Source organism: Neolamprologus brichardi, chromosome 1 (genome assembly GCF_056152115.1).
Source record: "Neolamprologus brichardi isolate AB-2024 chromosome 1, ASM5615211v1, whole genome shotgun sequence".
Lineage (NCBI taxonomy): Eukaryota > Metazoa > Chordata > Actinopteri > Cichliformes > Cichlidae > Neolamprologus > Neolamprologus brichardi.
In genome coordinates, this window is record NC_142104.1 from 23106272 (window position 1) to 23129575 (window position 23304).

General features: G+C 39.3%; 2 protein-coding genes across 3 annotated transcripts; one reads left to right on the forward strand and one right to left on the reverse strand.

Annotated features, from left to right (window-relative positions):
* Nucleotides 1-608: 608 nt before the first annotated feature.
* nae1 (nedd8 activating enzyme E1 subunit 1) lies at nucleotides 609-8421 on the reverse strand. Its single transcript, XM_006780307.3, has 20 exons — nucleotides 8316-8421; nucleotides 7784-7887; nucleotides 7639-7699; nucleotides 7520-7550; nucleotides 7334-7405; nucleotides 6711-6790; nucleotides 5582-5691; nucleotides 5256-5365; nucleotides 5103-5165; nucleotides 4923-4986; nucleotides 4750-4841; nucleotides 4561-4620; nucleotides 4332-4465; nucleotides 4121-4196; nucleotides 3463-3502; nucleotides 2870-2956; nucleotides 2664-2756; nucleotides 1430-1544; nucleotides 1289-1338; nucleotides 609-1193 (listed from the first exon to the last, which is right to left on the reverse strand). Exons 1-20 carry the CDS (start codon nucleotides 8363-8365, stop codon nucleotides 1084-1086), a joined length of 1602 nt encoding a protein of 533 aa, XP_006780370.1. The 5' UTR covers nucleotides 8366-8421; the 3' UTR covers nucleotides 609-1083.
* On the forward strand, nucleotides 7944-19306 carry ca7 (carbonic anhydrase 7). 2 transcript variants are annotated; one of them, XR_436536.3, is made up of 9 exons: nucleotides 7944-7985; nucleotides 9867-10082; nucleotides 10595-10792; nucleotides 14177-14295; nucleotides 14627-14722; nucleotides 14863-14925; nucleotides 15058-15213; nucleotides 15871-15973; nucleotides 17654-17740. XR_436536.3 is itself a non-coding variant. In XM_006780308.3 (8 exons), exons 2-8 carry the CDS (start codon nucleotides 10046-10048, stop codon nucleotides 17771-17773), a joined length of 789 nt encoding a protein of 262 aa, XP_006780371.1. In that variant the 5' UTR covers nucleotides 7944-7985; nucleotides 9867-10045; the 3' UTR covers nucleotides 17774-19306. The 2 variants fall into 2 exon arrangements, 1 of the variants encoding a protein (XP_006780371.1); XM_006780308.3 differs by lacking the exon at nucleotides 15871-15973 and having other exon boundaries at nucleotides 17654-19306.
* Nucleotides 19307-23304: the final 3998 nt, after the last annotated feature.

Below are 23304 nucleotides of genomic sequence, written 5' to 3' on the forward strand. Positions count from 1 at the left end.
CCAACTCAAGTCTGGAAAAAGAAAACCTTACCCTGTGCACCAGTTATATCACATAACCACCTCGCAAGGCTGTGCTACATATTAGATCGCTCTGAAAAGAAAGACCAGTGTGCTCCACACTGCACAGTATCTAAAAAGAGCTGCTGAGAAACAACACACTGGTTAATCGTTAACACTAAAGGTTTTTTGTTAACATCCTACCTCTGATTAAGTCAAACTCAGTCTGTATCCAAAGGTCAGCATCCAGGTACTGGTCACTGTGCAGGAATGTTAAATAAACTTGCAACTACATGATGACCAACAAATGGTAAAAAAAAAAAAAGAGGAGTGCCATCTAGTGTTGAGTAAAGATAATGTTAACAAACCCTCATAAAAATACCACAGCGGTTTCATGTGGATCTTTCCAGGGGTCACATTACAGGCCTCTCAAGAAGCTCACGTTAGTCATCAAACATTTATTCAGGATGAAGAACTGAAATCATTGTAAAACAAAACAAGTCACTTTAAGTGTTTTCCAGAGGTGAACCCATATGTGACTTAGGTTGGTGAGTGAGATGAAGACACAGAGGATTTACTGATAATAAAAAACACACAAAAAAACCCCCAAAACACATCAAATAAATTGTTTAATGTTTTATCGCAATACAAGACAGTTCAACACTACAAGTTTTACATTGCTTGTTCCAAATACAATAAGACAGTTGTGACTAATGTATACAAAGTGCCACTACACTGTAATACCTCATCCATAAATGCCGAATTTCAGATGAAAATACTACATTGAGGTTTGGAATCTGACAGTTTCATTTCTGGCTTAAAGGTCTGCTTAACAGAAAGTATGTGATGGGTGATATCTTGATTTCCCGCATTTTAAGAACTTTGAGAAGAAGCTGAAACACTATGAACTGACAGTTCAGTCTAAAATGCTTCTTCTCAGTGAGAAGCACTTCTAGGTTTAAGCATATGCATGTTAGTAAAAATCAAATCCCAATGTCCAGTTTTACAGTTTGATCTCTTACACTCCTGCTTATCCTTGTGCCATTTTTCTCTCATATTTTCCGTAAGCAGCTTCAGTAATCGTACTCACAAGCGCAACGTGGCTGACGTCTGTGACATTGCATTGTAAATGAAAGTGTTGTTAAATGGCACAAACTGGTGGCTGATAATCTTTATGGCCTCCTGAGCAGCTGATCCTAAAATAAAACGTAATGAAAGATTTGAACAGATATATCTTACTCATCAGCACTGTTTCACAAAGAAATGCTGTAGGAATCAATCGAAACTTTACCTCCCAAAAATGCAGAAACTGTGTGTGGCTCTGCCGCTCCATATCGACAGCTGCAGATGTATAAACAGAAAGCAAATATTTGCTTATGTGTTTTTGAAACAATTACTCAAAACAGCACATCCAGCTTTGGCCTCGACTTACAACTCATGGATATAGTCGTCTTTGATGTTGACATTGAGGATGTACTCCTGCAGTAGGCTGTTCACACAGGCCTTCAGTTTGCTAATGTCTTCCTCCACCTGGTAGTTATAAACGCCTAAAGAGAGTAAACACAGGGGAAAAAAAGACGTGAGAATAAAGAAATCAGTTCTGTTTCTGTATTCTGGCATCAGCAGGAAGTAAAATCAGACTGTAGCATACACTAACTGCCCACTTTGTTAGGTACAGCTGTTCAACTGCTCATTAATACAAATATCTAACCAACCAGTCACATGGCAGCAATTCAGTGCATTCAAGCATGTAGATATGGTCAAAGTGAATTGCTGAAGTCCAAACTGAGCATCAGAAAGGGGAAAAACAAAGGGGCTTTAACTTTAAAAGGGTGTATCAGCTGCTGATCTACTTGGATTTTCCTGCACAATCATCAGAGAGGGTTACAAATAATGGCTTTTAAAAAAGAAATATCCAGTGGGCAGTAGGCTGCTGATGTCAGCAGTCTGAGGAGAATGGCCAGACGGCTTCAAGCTGATAGAAAGGCAATGGTAACTCAAATAACCATTAAGTTGCAACCGAGGTATGCAGAGAAGCATTTCTGAATACACAAAACTTCAATGCTTGCAGCAGATTGGCTACAGCAGCAGAAACCACAGCGGGTGCCACTCCTGTCAGCTTCACACGGGATCTACAACCGGGGACAACTGAAGAGGTTCTAACATGTTTCCTGGTCTGATGAATCTTGACTTCTGTTGCACCAAATTTTGAATCTAGCAAACAACATGTAAGCATGGATCCATTCTGCCCTGTTTCAACAGTTCAGACTAGCGGTGGTAGTGTAAGGATGTGGGGGATATTTTCTTTGGCACACTTTGGGCCATCATGGCAATATGATCAAAGATATCTGTGTGATATGTTTCCAGCACCATTTTGAATCTGTGCCATGAAGAATGAAGACATTTCTGAAGGAAAAAGAATTGTCCAACCTGGTGAAAGCATGGTTTAATAAAAGACGAGAAGTATTCTCCCCTGCAAGCCTTTTCCCCCCCTCTTTTTAAGACTATAGCTTAGATGCTGACTGTATACAAACTGGATGAGATTCTTAATGTTGCAGCAGCTATTCTTTTCTTAATGGTCAGTGGCCACATTAGTATGTATTTACATATCCAAAGCTTCATCAATATTCCTTTCCTCGTTGAGGAAAGCTTAAAGCACTTCATACCTGGGTAGCGAGAGTGCTGCTGATAGAAACGATCAACAGCTCGAAGCATGAGGTAGAAGACCATCTCGCTATCTGGACTGTCCATGCAGGAGGCTGTGGGGAGGCAGCTGATGTTAATACAAAAGTAGGCTTTGTTGCAACCAGAAGAACATGACGTGACTCCAACATAAGAGTTTACTCTAAGAGAAAATGAATCCCCAACTTACTGATTTCATCTTTGTTTACTGTATCCGCACTATATTCTTCAGCCAGAGACCTGCAGCGCACCACCCGCAGAAAGGATGCATTCTTACCTAAACACAAATATCTACAGTTAGGAAATGACTAGCCTCACATGAAGCAGGTGTCACAAAGAGATTATATCACGCTCCACTTCCAATGAGTCCTTAGAGAGGAAAAAGTAACAGAATAACACATGCTGGCTCAGAGGAAATAGAGACTATATCAGTAAAGCAACACATGACAGACTTTCATTTTTACAAATGAATGTATGGCACTGTGCAGCTTTGTTTCACATATGACAATGTTAATATCATATGGATGTTAATAAAGCTCACTGGAGGGCATGAGTAAAATCAATAATAATTAAATTACCATGAATAGTCATATCTGAAAGCCATGTTATTTGAAGTTGATCAATTATAACTAACTTCCAGGTTTTACACAACACAATTAAACGGGGCCCAGCTGAACAGCAATAAAAACTGGGCCCCCTCAAAAACACACATGGTATTTATCCATCTTTTGACACGTGCACACACACAGTGAATGGTTGTTGATAAAAGAACATAGTGCTTACAGAACAGTTTGATGTCCTTCTCAGGAATGCTTTCTGCTGGCTAGTGGAAAAAACGTAAGCAGAATTAAGTACTGTAGGAATCCAGTTTTTAGTCAAATTAAATGGTGAAACTGCCATACTGAGCATGTGAGTGCAAACTCTATAGCTCAATCATATCATGACTCCCTGCCAGACTAAAGAGAAAAGACACATGATGGAGATATTAGGTTCTAGTAGAAAAAGCATTAACTTCATCACTCTTGGCTTTGCTGATGAATTAAACTTATTTGGATGGAGATGAAGGATCTACAAATGTACCTGTGATAAAAACGTGCTGTGATATGACTTTTTTAAAAAACGGTACCATATACTTCTCCAGACTAGCATACTAGTCTGATTGCTGCACTGTTTTAAGCACACTAGATGTTAATTTCATTATTAAATTTAAATTAAATTAAAGCTTTCAAGACAGAATCACAAAGTGCTCCACATAAGATTACAAGTCATAAAAAGATTTAAAAAAGAGAAAATAAAAAAGGCAAAAAATTAACCAAAAGCAGTTTTAAAAAGGTGAGTTTTGAGTTGTTTTTTAAAAACAGCTACTGAGTCCGCAGTACTTAATTATGTATTAAATTTAGAAATATAAGCTTTATACTGACTCCACAGCTTTGCGCCATACCTTTCCAACAGACTGTAACAGAGATTCTACATGTTTAGAAACAGCTGCTGCATCCTGCATGGCCTTTTCCCTGTAACTGTAATAAAACACAAATAAGAAGCCAAACCACCCACAAATGGCAAGTATGTATCAATAAATGCAGAACTGTTGAGTTGATTTCTGTTGCTCTTGTTTAATTAAACAGTGAGCACCCACATATTTCCCCACTTACACATTTTGAAGGTTGATAAACTTCTGAGAATCTGCAATCATGTCAGGTATGGTTCCTCGTACGGGTAGGCTTCCATTTCCCTCGTTGTGAACAAATTCTTTGACAGCTCGCAGCATCACCCAGAAGGACGGACTCTAAACAAACACATACAAGAAATACTTCACAGATTAAAAGCAAACACCTTAAAATATGTACTTTTTTATAGGAAAGATTGGGCAAAAATTACAACCTGTGCTGTGATGTTTTTACACTGCTCACTATTGAAGATGTCTTCAACAGCGCTAGGAATCTGCAGAAGCAAGAGATTTCACAAGTCTTAATAGACTAAACTATGGAGGGGTGGGGGTTAAAAGTGAGATATGCTGTGTGGGACACAAGATAGCTCTTAAGGAAGCCAAGAGCTTTTAAATTTTCTCACCTTGGTAGGATTTAAAGCAGTATTGACATTCTTAATAGCTTCCTCAAAGTTTTCCTCATCCTCTGGGACACCATTCTCATTCTTCCTGATCCCTGAAAGAAAAAAAAAAGAGAAATAGTATACATAAAATGAAGAGAAAAAGTCCACAATTATCTTCACAGGTCCACAAGTACCTTCCCGAATGAGCTGTCTGAAGGCCTCCTTCTCCTTGTAGTTTTTTGGTGGCTGACCATTATGCTACAATGACAAACAGCAAAAGCAGAATTAGATTCTTCTGCACAGCAACAGAAATGCTAAAGAAGCTGTCAGACATTTTGGCACTAGAGAAGCAAAAGAAAAATGTAATACTGCACCTCACTGAGCCATTTCTCCAGGTATTTAGCAACAATGATTATCCACGGTGTGTGACTGTGATCCTACGGATTAAATAAAGAACAGCAAGGAAGATGATTAGATGTGTAACCCTGGCATCATTTGAATGATGTGCATGCACAAATGAAACATACCTTCTTCTCCATGCTGTCAAGATCATATGACTTAATGTGGTTCTGAAATTCAGCATAGGGTTGGTCCAACCTTAGATCCTCCAAGGCATTGTCTGGGTGAGATTCAATCACTGAAGAGAGATGCAGAAAAATTCAATATTAGTGTCATGTCAGTACTCTTAAATATACTGTGTAACTTGTGAAATATTACTACATAAATAGGCTATGTTCCTACCAAGTTCACTGTTCACTGAAAAGTGAACTTATCGGGTTAGACATACCAACTGTAGAATGCCAAGACTATAAAAAGGATTTAAAGAAGAAAACTGCTGCTAAGAGCAACTTACCTGTATGCTCCTGCACCACCAGTCTCATGTAGCCAATGAGGCCGTAGGTCTTACAGACTAGGAAAGGTACAGAGGCACTCCAAAGAACTGAGCCGAGCCTCAAACACGTGCTGTTGGATTTGAAAAGATGTGTAGATATTTAGACAGAAAATAAAACCAGCAAGAAAATTCAGTCCTGAAACTTTCTGCAAAAAGAGTTAACATTTTACATAAAAGCAAAAAGCATATATTAAAAGCAGGTAGACAATGAAGTATGTTTAATTTGATTGGAAAATCTTGCAATAGATATGTATGAAGGTTCTCTAAGAATAAATGACTTATGGACTGCCGTAGTTTTCTTCATCAGCTCTTTGTTACAGTATTACAGTACAGTGGAAAAGGCTTGAATCATTCTGCTTCCAAGGAATCAGACTTTCTTGTATCTTTTTTAAACAATTTCCAAATCACTGTAGTTGGACCTATGAAATGCCAAAGAGAACACAGTTTGACCAACATAAAAAAAATTTTTTTGAACCACCAAAGTGACTTCAAAAGAACCTAAGAGTCCTTGAAAGGTGCCGAATATGTCCAGGTGGAAGAGGGCAAGAAGTGACTGTGACAGCAGATAAACAGTATCTGAAAGTCATATCCTTAGGAAATAGGGAAAATTGGCATCAGCTTCCGTTCCTCATATTTCAGTGTAACAATGATCCCAAACACACTGAACTGTAGTAAAAGCAAAACAGTTGGGGACTGGCTCACCCCGAGCCCCGACCTCATTATTGAAGCAGTGTGGGATCATCTTCATCATTCAAAGCTCTTCATCACCATGAACAATTTTTTAATGTGCTTCAAGAAGCCTGCAGAACTATTCCTCAACTACTTAAAGAAATGACAAGAAAGCTTACTTAAGAAAGTTCAGGCTGTGGTGAAGAATAAAGGTGGTCAGACCAAATGTTGACTTTCAAGCTTGTTAGAATTGCACAAACTGTTTTTTCCTTATACATTGCATTTCTATGTATGTTTGTACATTGTTTCAAAACACTGCACCAATTTTCTATTTTCCCAGCACAGTATAAAGAAATGACAGGTGGATCAAGATTTTAGCACAGCACTGTAAATGAATGCAAGGATTAAGATAATCTCATACCTTTCTGGTAGCTGGACACCAATGACTATGGTAAACCTGTGGAAAAATTCTGAATCGTTGTCCAAAAGCTTATCTGGACCCTGCAGGTGTGACAGAAATTACAAGAGGCTTCAGAGTGGCAAAAGTCATAAATTCACAAACCATGTGTTTCATTCATCTGAATCAGAGTTAGGTTTATTGTCCAGTTTGTGGAATTTGTCTTGGTATAATGGTGGAGAAAGATCTTCATTTCAACATCACAAACACTGCGGATGTTTTAAATTTCTACTGAAACATTATTAAGGTTTAGAAAACAAACAGCTGGAAAAGTTAATGTGGTTAATACTGGCATGTTGTCAAATATTTTCACCATACACTTAACTATTGCTCAGACATTGACCTCTTGGTAAATTATTTGAACCAAGTTGGTAAATCTTGTTATGATCTCATGATCTTTAGCTGAAAATAAAATAGCTGTGCAACACATTTAAATAAAAATAACTGGATACAGCCATAGTGATAAGTTACATGAAATTCATTTTGGTAGTTTTTTTTGTGTGTGTAATCATGCTGCCATGTGATTACAGACAGTACACGTGATTACAAACAGCCAAGACTGCCTTGAGAAGGGAAGCAACACCAACCTCCTCGACAAAGTTTCCAGAGACATCACTGTTCAGCTCTTGCAGCAGTTCGGTGGCAGCCTGTGCTCTGTTCTGCAGCACAAAAACTACAATAAGAACTCAAACAAATATGGAAATACACTGCGTACTTCAACAAAAGAACAACAGAGCTGTTGGGAGAAAATGGAAACTGTCAGCAACACATACCTTTCCAATGCTGTCTTTGCTGAGGAAAAAGCTGCAAAATGAGATTAAGAGGTCAGCTGCAAGCAGGCAAGTAAAACTGATAGAATAAAAATGCTTTTAAGCTAAACATGACCACTTACTTGTTTCCAACATCTTCACCTGTGACTGTGTGCCCATCTACTATAGTGAATGCTCCAATACCTGACACACAGAACAATTCATTCAGTCAGATGTTTTCACCATCACCTGCAGCAAGGTCACTAACACTGAGGAAAATCTGTTCACCTGGAAGTACGAGGTTCTTCAGTATCTCCGTTCCCGTCGCCGTGGCGTTTATGAGACACACGTGTGCATTTTCCAGTGTTTCCTGGCCGTGGTCACCCCACAGCCTGAAAGCACACAGCACAACACGGACATTTGTTGCCATTTATCCTCACTTGCTATACAAACACAGTGAGCTACTTTTCCCAGAATGACTCGGCTGCTGGTAAGAAAGATTCACCCTCATCGACAGCCCTGTATTATTACACCTGTTAAACCATCAAGAGCTGTTCATAAATACGTTCAAACAGGGTGACACCTGAGCCCTCACAGAAACAAAGAGCATAACATCACATCAGTCACATCACTCTTACGGCTTACTAACGCATTAGCTCGCCGGTGCTTATTTCAACTGCAACTCTCATAGCAAGCTAACGCTAGCTAGCTTCAGCACTTTTGCCCCAACAGCGTTGCTGCTGTGACCTCTCATGTTTTCACACGCTTAGCGAGAGGGATGTTATTTCTTTGTGAAAACTACGCTGTTGTTTAAACTAACCTGAGCTGCCGGTCGTATTTTTGCTCTTTCGATGCTTTGGTGGATGCCATGATAGCTATGTGTTGAGTGACGTTAACGAACGTAAATTGACTTCCTCAGCGCCAGATTCGACACAAAAGTGCCTGCTCGAAAATCCGCTCTTGCACTTTCGACGCAGATCAACAGCGTTATAATTAATATTGTGTTAGAAATAACATATTTAATGATTCCAAAACGTTTATATCTGTATATTTATGTTGTGCATATTCTCATTCATCACTATTTTCTCACTATTTTCTGTTTTTCCCCTTTGATTTCGGGTAGCTATCAGGGATTTTAATGAATTTGTCTGTTAGATGTAGTAGTTACAGACGACACATTACACATCTGAAGCCCTTTTTGTTTGCTATGGTGATGAGCAGGTTGACAGATGAGGTCAGGCAGGAGTCTCTGTGTACTATGCTGTTTTCAGATGACATTGTGATCTGTGGTGAGAGCAGGGAGATGGTGGATGAGAGCCTGGAGAGGTAGAGGTGTGGAGAGAAGAGGAATTAAAGTAGAAGCAAGACCGAATACGTGTGTGTGTGTGTGTGTGTGTGTGTGTGTGTGTGTGTGTGTGTGTGTGTGTGTGTGTGTGTGTGTGTGTGTGTGTGAACAAGAGGGAGACTTTGCACATGCAAAGAGTAGTGAAGTTACATGATTTTAAATACCCAGAGTTTAAATACCTGGGGTCAACCAAGGTACCAAACAAGTGCACAAGAGAGTGAAGAAGAGAGTTCAGGCTGGGTGGAGTGACTGGAGACGAGTGTTGGGGTGATTTATGACAGAAGGATAGCAGAAAGAGTGAAAATGAAGGTTTACAAGATGGCAGTGAGACTTGCTGTGATGTATGGTTTAGAGATGATGTTACTCACAAAAAACAGTTACAGTTTTATTACCTGAAAAGTAATTCTACAGAGGAGTTTAAACATAATTATTTGCACAGTTAAATAGTCTTTCAGTCTTTTAACTTAAGTAAACCTATTATTAGTGCAACCTGTGTAAAAATCAAAATATATTTTCAATACCTAATACCTCACTCATATAAAATGGCTTCTGTAAGAATCATACAGATTATATCACTGGACCATGCAGTTGTTTATGATTGTAATTACTTGGGTCTTAATAAATGGTATGGAGTATAAAGTATTCTTCTATATAATAGATTATTACAAAATATAGTATATAGCTTAGATTATAAAGCTGAAGCAGAAAGAAATACCTAAAGAAAAAAAGGGGGATTACAGTACATCTGTATGTTAGTAAAATACTCAAATGTGACATTAAACTTCTACGGGGCCAAGGTTTCGGATGAATAATAATACATCTAATTAAGAATTTGACAATTTTTTTTTTAAATTTAATAAAGATCCCAAACCTACAAGCAGCAGCAATTAACAAAAAATATTGCACAAACTAAATAATACTGATTTGGCATGTCTACATCATGGAAGCAGTGCAAGGAAGATTTCTCAAAGGGCACCTTTTAGTAGATCACATTCTTGATTTCGCTTATTTTTCTTTTTCAACGAGGTGTCTATTTAGCATGCAATGGTCGTGCGCGCGCCCACACGTGTGGGCGTGGCAAAAAGAGGTACCTTCCCCTTTGCCAGTAAACTTGTTGAACAGCTGTACCCGCTGATGTCCCTACCTGTCCTTCACGTGCGCAACGAAGTGCCGCTTGGTCCGACTGGAACCTGCAGACAGGGACAATGACGGGACATCACTGGGGATACGGGAAGGAGGACGGTGAGATGTTCCAACATGCAAGCTCCATTCACTGTTTTCCTGCGTGGAGGCAATTAGCAATTTAACTGGAATAAACGGCCTGTTTGCGGTGCTTCGTGTTTTACTCAGCCGTTAAAGACAGCCGTTAAATCCCGATTAGCCCTACGCTTAAAGGGATAAACGGTTTCACCTCAGCCTGACAGTCCAGTCGAATTTGCCCTGAGTTACAGAGAGTGTAATATTTTTATTTTTGCTCTCTCTAATGTTCTTAAGCAGACTTATTCTGTGCTGTGCTACATTGCCTTAATGTTATTGAGAAAGTCTATCTGAATTCCCCGATACCTGTTTAAGACCAAAGTTTTAGGTTATGCCACCAGCCTTTAGTTGTGGCCTGGAGGGAGAAAGCTTCATTAGTTTAGTTGCAGGTTTATTGTTAGGTGACACACTAACAGATCTGGTGCAGATCATTGTAGTTGCAGAATTGTGTGTGTTGTAAATGTGTTTGTTTTTGATTATATTTGTTTCTCCCATAGGTCCCTCTTCATGGTATAAAAACTACCCAGTTGCGGAGGGGAACCGGCAATCACCAATTGATATCGTCCCCAATGAGGCGTCACATGACCGCGATCTAGGCCCTATAATGACAAACTATGACCACTGCACCTCCATTAACATCTCCAACAATGGACACTCCGTAGTTGTGGAGTTCAATGACTCAGATGATCGTTCAGGTGAGAAAATTGTGCTTTTGTTTTGTTTGTGTGTTTGTTTTAAATTCACTTCAACGATATTCTCCTTCCACATACCTGTTGTAGTGGCAGGGATTATATGTGTTACAAACATGCCCATATCTGTTTTTAGAAGTTTATATAACTGCCGTGTAACTATAATAGCAGCCGAAGACAAACTTGATCTTCAGTCTGACATCTGCTGCCAGTTACACGAGGGGGAAATCTGTGCTAAAAGTTTACTTCCAGTAATCCTTCCCTTGATTTCTCGAAAGCAAAAACCATATGTAAAGCTGATTATTATCACAGTTTGCAAATAAGCCTCTTATTATGCTGCAGGAAAGCGCAAGCAGCACTTAACTGCATGACTGTCTGTCTGCTGGACAAGAAATATAATGATGTTGGATGATCTCAGTGGTTATGATGACAATATTTGTCTTTATCACTGGGTGGATCTGTGTTAACCAGCCTGACATTAGCATGAATGACAAGCTCGGAAAAGTAGGCTGTTTTGCTCTGACGGTTATCACAAAACAGCCAAATGACTGTTTGCTGAAATATTGATAATAACGATGAAATAAAACACCCTCAAAAAAACTGCCATCAACTACAACCTTAGCACAATTTCTCTGTATTTCAAATGTTCTGCACAAATCCTCTAAACCCGTTGTTTGTTTGCCATTACACATCTTCCTCAGAACTCACTTGGATGAGTGACAAAACTTTTGTCCCACTGAAAACGCCACATCCAGGTGAACAGAATCAACATTTTGGGAGTGCCAAAAACAGTTATACTGAGACAGGTGCACACTGTTAAAGTTGTTATAATAAAACATAATTATAATAGCTAACAGGATTCATAAGTGCAGGAGGTTTATGCTCTTCTTTCCTCAGACAGATATTAACAGTAGCGTTACGAAGGTCAGGATTTACAACAACATTGCTACCTGACTCTGCACATTATTCATTTATACATATTTATCACTACAATGTAGATGGTGTCAAATGATATCTACATATTATTAACAATATTATCATATTGTTGATCCTTGTTTCACATTTTGTGCCACTCCTACACAGCTAATGTGACCTTGAATCATCTGATCCTTTTTGTCACAACGATGTCAGCAGCATCACAATGAATAACAATCATAACAGTGAAAAAGTCCACATCCAGCAATGCATACCACAGGCACAAAGCAGTCTGCAGGGTCTCCTGTTCTCATCGTGGCATAGATTAAAGTTACTATTTACCCTTTTTAAAACTGAAAAACAAGTTCAAAATGTCCTAATCTTGATTTTGCATGAGACTGGCAATTTGCATCTGAAGCTTAAGCTGGTGCCACAGAGGTCTGTGATAGGTGACATTGGAGACTTTGCTTCTATATCAGCTTTGACTGCAAAATTTAATGATTTGAAACCTCCTGTTGTAGGGATGGGTACCGGTATCATGGCACTGGTTCTGACATAAACGGTAGTAACCAGACCGAAAAGCAGTGCACATTTCGCTGCTTTATTTCGGTGCTTTTTTTTCCTGTGATGTCATACGCTTTGGATTCCAGCCAATCATTTTACCTTTGCAAGCGTAGTAGGCGGGCCCAGGTACGTACGTTCTTTTAGAGCAGAGCTACAGATTGAAAATGCCCAAAGGCGAAGCGGTCAAAGTCTGACTGTACTTCACAGCAAAAGATGCAAACTCAGCAGCCTGCAACAAGTGCTTTAAGGTGATACTGTGCAAAGGAGGTAACTCCTCGAATCTGATGAAACACCTGGTGACGCATAGCGGGTTTTTTTTAAAAGCAGAGAAATGCACTGTATTTTATAGCTTGCTGCGAGACCTCACATTGAGCACATCTACTGCAGGTGTGGTGCCTGTTATCGGTCCCAGAGTTAGCAACATCCCCCAAGAACCCGAAGAGTACAGTCCTGGCCCCTAGCCCTGCCAGTGTAGCAGAAATGATGACCGATGATGATGGCAGCAGCAGCCGTTCTTCTCTGGGCGAGTAGCTTAAAGTTGTTTGTGTGTAATTTACATTGAGTAGGCTAACCACGTTATTAAATTAATGCACGTAAGGTGAACTAGCAAACACCGTCGTAGTTACATGCGGCTGTCTTCTTGTTTAATGGCAGATACTCCCTTCACCCTGACCAAAAAAGCTAAAATGACCAAAGAAAAAGTGGGAAACAGCTAAACATGAGTTTTTTGGACAAAGTTGGTGTTTTTTTCCCCCCATTGATTAAGCACTGCTTCCAGTCAAGAGTGATACCATAAATCCCCTATAGCTGCAGAAAAGGGTAACATTGTTATCTTTTTACAAAAAACAGCTAAACATGAGAGGTTTTTGGACAAAGTTTGTGTTCTTCATTCTTTAAGCACCGGTTCGAGCACCGTTTAAGCACCGGCACCGTTTCAAAAGTACCGGTTTGGTACTGGTATCGGATAAAACCTAAACGATACCCATCCCTACTCCTGGGTGTTGACTAATGATGTCAGACGTTCGTGTGATGCTACACAAAGGATAGCTTGTGATGTGTTCTCATTAAAAGGACATTTTCTAATGCCCTCGCAGATATTCAGATTCACTTTTATTTTTATTTATGCATGCAACAAGTCATTTTAGGGCACTATGGAGTGGCATAGAGAAGGTTAGATGGAGCTGAACTAAGTCTACATGGTTCTAGAGAAAGCATAGGACATGTATGAGGACAACAAGGCAGCGGTGAGGCGTCTGCTAGGAGTCACAGGTGGATTCAAGGTAGATGTGAGATTACATCATGGATTGTCTCCAAACCCCTTCTTGTTTTCTACACTGATGACAGGTTGACAGATGAGGTCAGACAGGAGTCTCTTTGAACTGTGATATTTGCACAGTTCACAGATTACATTGTGATCTTTGGTGACAAAAAACAGGACTCAGAACTGGAGGTGGCAGTACGGAAGATGTTAAGATTTTCACTGAGATTATACCATATGAGAATCAGAAATGAGTACATCAGAAGGAAAGCTCAGGTTGAGCATTTTGGAGACCAAGTTAAAGGAAGACTGAGATGTTTTGGGCATGTTAAGAGGAGGGATAGTGGTTATATTGGACCAAGGATGTTGAATATGGGACTGCCAGGCAGGAGGAAGAGACCTTAGAGGTGGTTCATGAATGTTGTAAAAGAGGAGACAAGATGTAAGTAGAGCAGAGAGAAGCAGAGCCTCTGCTGTAGCGACTCCTGAAAAGAGCATGCAAAGAAGAACATTTTAGGGCTCTAAATTTTGTGAGGCAGAGACCTGCGAAGAGAAATCAAACAACAAAAGGTATGGGGAAGTGCTTGCATGTAAACACCAACACTTTTTTGTTTTCTTTACCTCTACAGTACATCTCTCTGTATCTCCCACAGTGATCAAGGGAGGCCCACTCGATAACCCCTACAGACTGAAACAATTTCATTTCCACTGGGGTGGAAAAGGACATGAAGGTTCTGAGCACACTGTTTCAGGAAAAGGCTTTGCATCTGAGGTCGGTTTCTGTTGAGTTTAAATCCTTTATCTCAGTATCTGATAGCCAACTGCAGGTTAAGAAAACTTATATAATTATAATAGGGTGTGTGTACTGGTAAAAATGTATATGGTAACAGGTGGTGGTGCAGACTTTCTTCTGTCTTAGAAGAGAAAGAAAATCTTATTTATTTAAACTACAGTGGCAGGTTTACTATAAAAAGATATTTATACCCATAAAAAGATACTGATATTCTCTTATTTTATAGCACACAGAAAGGGCTGCAATGTGGTATGCATGACTTAATTTATTTACCTTATTTTTCTTATTCTTTTTGTTTCCTCGCTTGTAGCTTCATTTAGTTCACTGGAATGCTGTCAAGTACAAAACGTATGGAGAGGCATCAACGGCGCCCGATGGTCTTGCCGTTCTTGGCATCTTTTTAGAAGTAAGACATTTCTCTCAATCCCATCTTCTGTCCTCATGCCCGATAATGATAGTATGAAACCATCTTAGTGCAAGTTAATAATATGTGAGAAACGTGGCGCATGCATATGTGTGTAAAAATATATCTATCTGTTATGTAAGACAGGTGATGACCACAGATGGCTCCACATGATAACGGATGTTCTGTACATGGTGAAGTATAAAGTGAGTAGCCTAGCTGTGATTGTTGACTTATTTTATTGCATATATATATATATATATATATATATATATATGAAGAATGGTCTGTGAGTTGCATTTTTGCAGTGTTGCAGCTATATTGTCTTGATGTTTCAGGGCAGTATCACAGATTTCAAAGGTTTCAACCCCAAGTGCCTGCTTCCCAGCAGTCTTCACTACTGGACCTACCTCGGCTCTCTAACCACACCTCCGCTACACGAGAGCGTTATCTGGATCATCCTGAAGGAGCCAATCGAAGTGTCTGAAAAGCAGGTGAGTGCTGCAATTGTGACCACTTTACACACCCGGTTTCTAACTTAGGCAGTGCTTTTGTTTTGCATTAGAAACGTTTTCTGTTCTACAAAATGGAGGTGGAGAAGTGTGGCTATATTGTCATGACATGATTGTGTTGGGGATTAATCATTAACAGTAAATGAGTCTATATTCCACCAATAATCTTATCTGTAATAGATATTGATTCCACATTCTGTTATACAGCCACTCAGAGACATCATTAAGTAGTACTCAGCAGTGGGTAATGACTCTGGCAAAAGCTCTGTTTTACTAAAGTAGAAGATCTACAATCGTTGCTTCAGAAGAAGAATATCAGGTGTGATCGTTTTTCATAGTGTTTAGTTAAAAAATGAATGTATTAAACAGAACCGTGAATCTGTCAGAAATTGCGACCTACATTCATCTGTAAGCCAGTATTGCTTGAGGCATTGAAGCGCCAGTTGATCACTCCGTTGTGACATCCACGAGTCTTCGTCTGTATTATGTTTGGCTATGCTCCACTGGTCTCCAGGGAGTGTATAGAAAGAAAAAAATAGCCTTTAGGGGGAGTGGGGAAGGGGTGGTCTAGCACATAAGCACAGAGCCCACCACCCCTTCCCTTATCAGAGTCTTTGTTTTGCGGTCCTGGCGGTGTAGGCTCCGACTTGGTAACTCCTATGAGGCAGTGGATGTTTGGATGAAGCCACGACTTCAGCAGACAACACCTCCGGACAAAGTGGTTGTAGTAAATCTGGCATTGGTAAGGAAGAGGATGGAAGCGGTGATTTGTGTTGTTTTCGCAGCTGGAGCGATAGCAAGCTCTCCATCCCTACTTTTCTCTTGCGTTTCCTCTCCCTGCGCTGTCTGCATTGCTTGCTGTTCCCGACAATAAACCACACAGGACACAGTGGTCTTGCAATCTCAGGTGGGATACTGTCCGAAGTAAAGTCCAGATTCAAAGCTGAGACAGATGTCTGTTAGTTCCTGAAGTATGAAAGTGATCAGTACATTGCAGGAAGACTCAACAAAAAGGTGTAAAAACATAAAAGGTGCACAATAGTTGGGAGCGCTGTGCCGCTGCATACGTCCATATGTGCTGCCATCTTTGCACCAGTCAATGTTTCCTTTGTTTTCAAACCACAGTTCAGCATCACTGGATCATGGGTCCATTCCTGAAAGCAGATCTAACAAATCTCGAGTCATAACTTTAGTCTTAATCTTAGTTTCCTACAAGAGAATGTGTATGTGAGGTTTGGGTGGTTGTTGGGGTGATGGTGGGGCTTTCTTCTCTGCTGTATCATATGCACTGGTATTATGATGCCGTATTTTAAATTCCAGAGCAAACATGTTCATCGTGTTTATCATTCAAGAGGCATGCCACACATGAAGTTGTATTTTTTTTTTATCCACGCCTCTTAGCACAGAATTTAATCAGAAAGTTAAGGTCTGATAACTGCAGGATGTCAAAGTTAACTAACTGGATGCCTGCACACGCTTTCCAGGTCCCCCTGTGAGTCTCTTGTAGCCACTGCTGGCCAGTCTCAGGATTATTCTATTAATTTGTTGATTTTTTTTCCCCCTTTATTTTCTCTAGTTGCCTGTTTTGCAAATCTATAATTGTACATGAGGAACCAGAGGTTTTATTGGTGGAGGCACTGTGGGTGTTGGTCATGAACTATCTATAAACCCATATCTGTAGCATTGCTTGGGGTGAATGTAAGCCAGGCAACTGGCCCCACAGACTATAACTCCATTCCTCAAGCCTTTGATCCCCTCCAGCTGATTATCCTGATGGATGACTGGATGGGTACAGGGATTTAATTGAAAAATGCTTACATGGAGACCCAGCAGGGAAAAGCCCTTATATAATAAGGAATTACTCCTGTAGGAATTACTGTTTTTCATTTCCCTACATAATGGTAGACTCAGAGTTAGAGAGGAAGTGCCAAACTCTAACTTGGTTTTGTGTGTACTTTTAAGTTTAGGAAGCTGTTTTATCTCTGCCATGGAGCTGTATTAAAACTCATCAGTGAGCCACAGCTTTGCAGTGAGAAACACTAGAAGGTCATTAGAAAGTTCTAAATTAATCTAAGATGATCCTACGTCTGTTCTGCTGTCAGTGCAGCATCAAACCGCCTCTAAAAAATTTGCTAAACCTGCTGCTGTTTGAGTAATTATTGCAGAAAACTGCCCAAATGCTGTAGGCAATTGTTTACAGAAATCTGTTTTTGAATTATGACTACAGTATAAGTGTGCTTGGAGATGGGAAGCCAGGTTTGCTTTAGAGATGAGCATATGTTGTTGATTATTGGACCTTTCATGGGATTTGTTAAGTTATACTCTGCATATTTGTCTTATTATAGCATCTAATATGGAGAAAGGGTTGTGCAGGAAATGAATGTCTTTTCCAGAGTTCATGTTTCTGTCCCTCTGAATGCAGCTGGGGATGTTCAGAATGCTTCTGTTCACTGAAGAGGATGACGATCAGAAGATGCGGATGGAAAACAACTTCAGGCCTCCCCAGCCTATCAAAGGGAGGAGAGTGCGTTCCTCCAATTAATATGACCTCTGGAGGTCTGAAGTCATAAATAACCAACAGCAACTGCAATAACACGAGAATACTTTCACCTCACGATAGCTTATCCTGAAGGGTTTGTGATTGTACGTAAAACAGAAGTAAAACGTTGCAATAATTGTCATCCCTGGTGGTTTACCCCCCACTCATGTGAAACTTTAATGGCAGTAGAGGGAATTATTTTAGGGGCCAAAAAAAAGGATTTTGTTAAGTTTACTAGGAAGTAGAATAAAACCAGCATTTACAGTCATTATTATCATTATCACAAACTGTAAGTTTAATAGGTTGCACCAATACTTGAACCAACGATTAAGGAAAACAAGAGGGCACAACAACAAGCACAAAGCCTTTTCACTCCTTTTATCATATATACCTGCTAATCCCATATCGTTGTAGCCTGTAGCTGTTTCCAGACTAATGCCATATCCCTTTGCTGTCTGCAGATCTACAGCCCCCTTACTGATTGCCATTGATTCCTTGTTAATCCAGCCTATTGCAGGTGGATTCCCAGTCCTTGTGGCTATAGATTCCTTCCAGTAGGGCCAGTGATGCTTTTATCTCAACTGCTCCATGGACCATAATTGAGTGCATGAAAGTCAGGCTGTTTACAGTCCACAAATGCAATTAATCCCAAAACATGGTAACTGTTAAGGTCTTATTAAACTTCAGGAGTCCAAACAAAGCCCTATTTAAAATCTTTGATGATCTGTGATGATCAGATCATTATTAATTCTGTCGGCAGCATCACACGATGGTTATTATTGTGCAGGATATATTATTATTATTATTATTATTACACCTGTGAACCAGCAACAGGGGAAAAAAGTTATAGAGTTCTCACCTAAAATCTGTGTTCGTGTTCACCATTTGAGTTGCTGTAACAGTTGCGTAACTGTAACCTTTTACCTGTTATCCAGAATTAGGTGGAGTAATTAAAGCAAATGTTTAAACTCTGTCATTGATTAGAAGAGGCAAAGGTTCAAGGTAATTAGTAGCTAGGTTGTAAAGCAGTGGGAAATCTGGGCTGTGATTGGTTAAATATTTACCACCCGTGTTGAAGATGTCTAAAAATACACTGCTATGAACAACTGAAAATACAAAATGTTAAATACTATAATGTTAAAATGTTAAGAATCAATGTATTAGCAAATATTTTTAAGGAGAAGGACTTAATGTCAGAAAGCTGTAATATATGTTTCTGTATGTATTACTACCAGACTGAAAATATAGTACAGCAATAAGTCCAGTAACATTTTAGAATACAGAGCCGAATTGTTTTGCTGTCATATATTTATCGACGTATATCTATGGTCCCTAGAATTTAGCTACAATATTTGTCCAGCAGATGGCAGGTTTGGCTGTTTTATTAAAGTTCTAGACTGAATTCTTATTTTTCTGCTGTTCATCAAAAATATTTGTCTGTTTAAACATTTAAATGTTTTTTTTTAAATGTGTAGCTATTCAAATACTGCTTTATTTAATTTAATGTATCATTAAATAAATGCTTATTTTCTTTCTCCTGCACCTTGTTTCTACATTCTTAAATTTTATTTTCTTTCTCAGATTTATTTTATTGTCATTCAGATTTTAGTTACCTATTTATTTGATCTCTAGCACATTCAGCTTGTGTTCATCATCCTGCAGGTGGCAGTGTCTGCTCTCATTTGTATCAAACCCAGTAGCTACTGATTTGTTTTACACTGAACGTGATAAAATTTTTTACAGAAAATAAATAATTTACAACAGTGCATAGAAACCAGTGGTTAAGTAAATTAAGTGATGCATTACTGGCAGGAGAAATACAACATTGTCATCAATGGCATATTTCATCTTACATCGGAGAAAATAACTTCGATAACACTTGACCTTGCCATTGCTGTCCTTTTAGTCACTGTGTAGGTGTTCAAGAGGTTGCATTACCTCACCTGGTGCCACCTGATGTCTGGAAAAATTCTGCCTCCTGGCTAATGAATAAAAAATGAGAGTAGGCGTATGAAGTATATCTGACACATATTCTCAAGTAATCCCTCAAAAATAGCATCAGTGAGCTTTATTGGGACTGAGAATACCTGAGCGGGCACATCATCTTCAGCCACGATCGATGTGCCATGTAATAAAATACTACAGTCAGACCTCAGAAATAGTCGATCACATGTATTTTTAGCACCAGGATATCTACTTGCTTGTCATAGTGATTATTTTGCCAGACACAGCAACATCTGAGCAACACTGTGAAATACAAACCCGCGGGGTAAAAAGTTGTTGTTCAGGCAAAAGAAGAAAGTTGTCTGGAGAGTGTCGTGACAGCCCATGTATTTGTGGAGCACAGAGAAATGTGCGGTGCTGGGGCCAATCATCAATATTGTACATCATTATTGTTTTATCAGTGCCAAAAGTATGTTGACACATATATGTTAAAAAGTGGTACTAGTAATAAAATGTACATACAAAAACTAAAGGTATATGTGGTAAAAGTGGCCTTGTCGGTGTGCTTGTACTTAAGTGTATTGAATAAAGTGCTTCATGAACATATGGTTAAATGTGTTATATGTGCTATATACATTATGTATCTGGTTTAGTGTTTTGGCTGCGGTAACACAGGAATTTCCAGAGTTCTCAGGTAAATAAAGTATTTCTCATCTAACCTTACATCATGATTTATTGTGCAACTGTTTTCAAACATGCATGAGAAACATTTTATATACACTTAAAATCTTTAACAATACAGTATTTTCAAAAGCTCAAAAGAGAATCTGTAAAATACTATGTTGCTTGTCCAAAAAGTGTAAAGCATAAAAACAGAGCATACAATGGAGTATTTTCTATTAAGTGAAGCATTAAAATGTAAAGACTCAAGAACAAATGAATGCATGAATGTGTACATAATGAATGTTTCACCAAAACTTAAGGGTCGCACAGCAGTTTGAGAGAAGCAGAAAGAGAGTAAGGGATAAACAGAGGATGTCATCATTTTGGACAATGGTAAATGAAGCATCCAGTGTTTTTGGAGCCTGGCTGACATTCGAGGGTAAAGGCTTCTGCTGCTCTAGCTTGTTTTTTATACTGACTTTCTTTTAATTTATTAACCTCTTTCTAATTCTAAATTGCTATATAGCCCTTTTTAAAATGAACCAGTCTGGTTGCACTGTTACACAGCTGTGTTATGATATAAATTAATTCAGTCTGTAGCAAACCTAATATGTACCCCATCCAAACCAAACTACTACAGTAGATCTAACCTTCTAAGCATTTTCTGTAATCTTTTTCTTATGATGCACACCGAGTCACTTTTTCTGAGCAGTAAAACTAAAACTGAGATGCTCCACTCCTAAATCACTTTAAGGACAGTGTCTCTATCTGGCAATCAGGGGACACAGTCACGGTGCAGTTTCCATGGATACAAACAGCACATGTAGCACAACACAAACGCTTGGCCAGCTTATATCTCCCCTACTTGTGTATGAGCCAGTGATCCATCGCAATCACCCTGTCAGAAAATAAAACCGTACTACAAAAATATCTAACGCTTCTTTCCCCTTATGACACCCCCCTACCCCCCACCACCACCACCTCACTCCTGGTGACACGTGTGTGTTTCTGTATTTAGCTTTATTTAGCTGCGTGTTATCTGGGATTATTTTGTGTGGGCTCTTAGTGGTTCCCCGCTTATTCCAGCCACGCACAGCACCTGTCTTTCCCAGATACTAATATCTGGCCTACACCTATTCTGGTTCACGGTCATAGCAACTTGCCAAACAACATACACATTTAATGGGTTGTAGATACACACCAAAAACATTAAGGTTGTCGGGCAGTGGCCTTGGTTTGCTGAGCGTGTTATAAATCATAGCAGGAGAAGAGATGAAGTTCCCTCTCCGGGTCAGACTGTTGGTGGTCTGTTATGATATTTAAAGAAAACAGAGTGTTGCTGTCACGGGGAGAGGTCAAGTAATGTAATTCAATACTTGGCTGTCAGCTTCTACACCACTTTCAGAAAACAGCATTATGTCTCTTCATAACTTGGTTAATCAGTATGCCTAAGTTGACTTATAAACAAATTTTTATTATGTGAGCTGGGGTGACTGAGTGGCAGTCATGCTCTGACCCTAGACTGACATCTGATCTTGACAGTGTGGGGCTACTCAGGAGGGGGTCATGACAAATTCTGAGTGGGTGACAGACACCTAAATGCTCTTCAGGGAAATTACTTTACTCAGTAGCTCTTAGTAAAGCCCCTTTTGTCAATGTAAGACCCAGTGTTTGTCAAGAGTTTCTATAGCAACACATAGAGTCACAGCTAATTCAGAGCTCAGTCAACCCTTATTCATTTCCTACACTCCTGTTTAAAATCAGTGTCACAGACATTTGGCTGGCCGGGTAGAACCAGTACACTTCAGCATCAGAGCTTTACATCCAGAGATATTTTAGTCAAAGAGTTATTATTATAAGTTGCCACAAAATTTATTAAATATTAATAAAAAAATTATCTAGAGAGGCTTTTGGTTTATGAGATGGAAATATGAACGGGCCGAGCCATTTTCCAGGTTGGATTGTAGAGAGTGGTTAATACAGTACCTAAGAAGTGAAAACTCCCTGGCTCTGTTTCAGGAGGAGACACAAATCCCTTTGGGGGCAGCTGGAAGGGCATCCAGTGTAAAAATCTGCCAAAACAAACATGCAGAGCTACCAGCTGTGGAAATCCTGTAATGAACAGACAGCAGCTGAAAGCTGTTTTTATTGTAAAGAGTTTTTTTTTTATGTATTTCCTTGTGCCTGGTTGCAGGTACTAAAATAACAAATATTGTAAGAGAAGCTTCTCATTTAAAAATGGCCCCAGATTTATTGTCAGACATCATGTTTTCATAATATATGCTGGGCGGTTGTGGGTGATAGAGCTGGTAGAGTGGGTCGTCCACTATTAACAGGACTGGTTGTTGGTTTCATCTGCAAAGTCTCTACAGCTTCAAATATCCGTGGAGAGTGAATTTTAGATTGCTACTCGTGGCAGGTGAGATACAAGGTAAAAATGTTTGGGTTAAGATAACTCTTTCTGACACACTAACATTCAATGTACATTTTCCTGTCACCTGTCAATCCACTGGACACACTGGGAATCTATGTAATGCCATCCTTTCGGCCTGGACATGCTTTTATCTCAATATAATTGCACATAGATTAAAGAGAAATCTGGTAAGATTGCTTATGAATTAACTGATATTTGAATACTCTATTGTTACCTCTATTGTTACCTTTAAAGATCATGGAAATACGAAGATGGTGGGTCCATTAGCACTGTAAATGGATGTTACTGCGATTTGGTTTGATCCATCGATCCACAGAACTTCTTTTGCGCATCAGAAGTTTCGTGACTCAGCGCTACTATCTTCACTGATAACTTTGAGTATTACTAAGATAATCAGTATTTTTTTTAATATATCTGTGAGGCTGTACTGAATGTAATGCTTTAATAGCTATGCAAATAGTTTATGATTGATCAAAATATGGAGAAAACTATC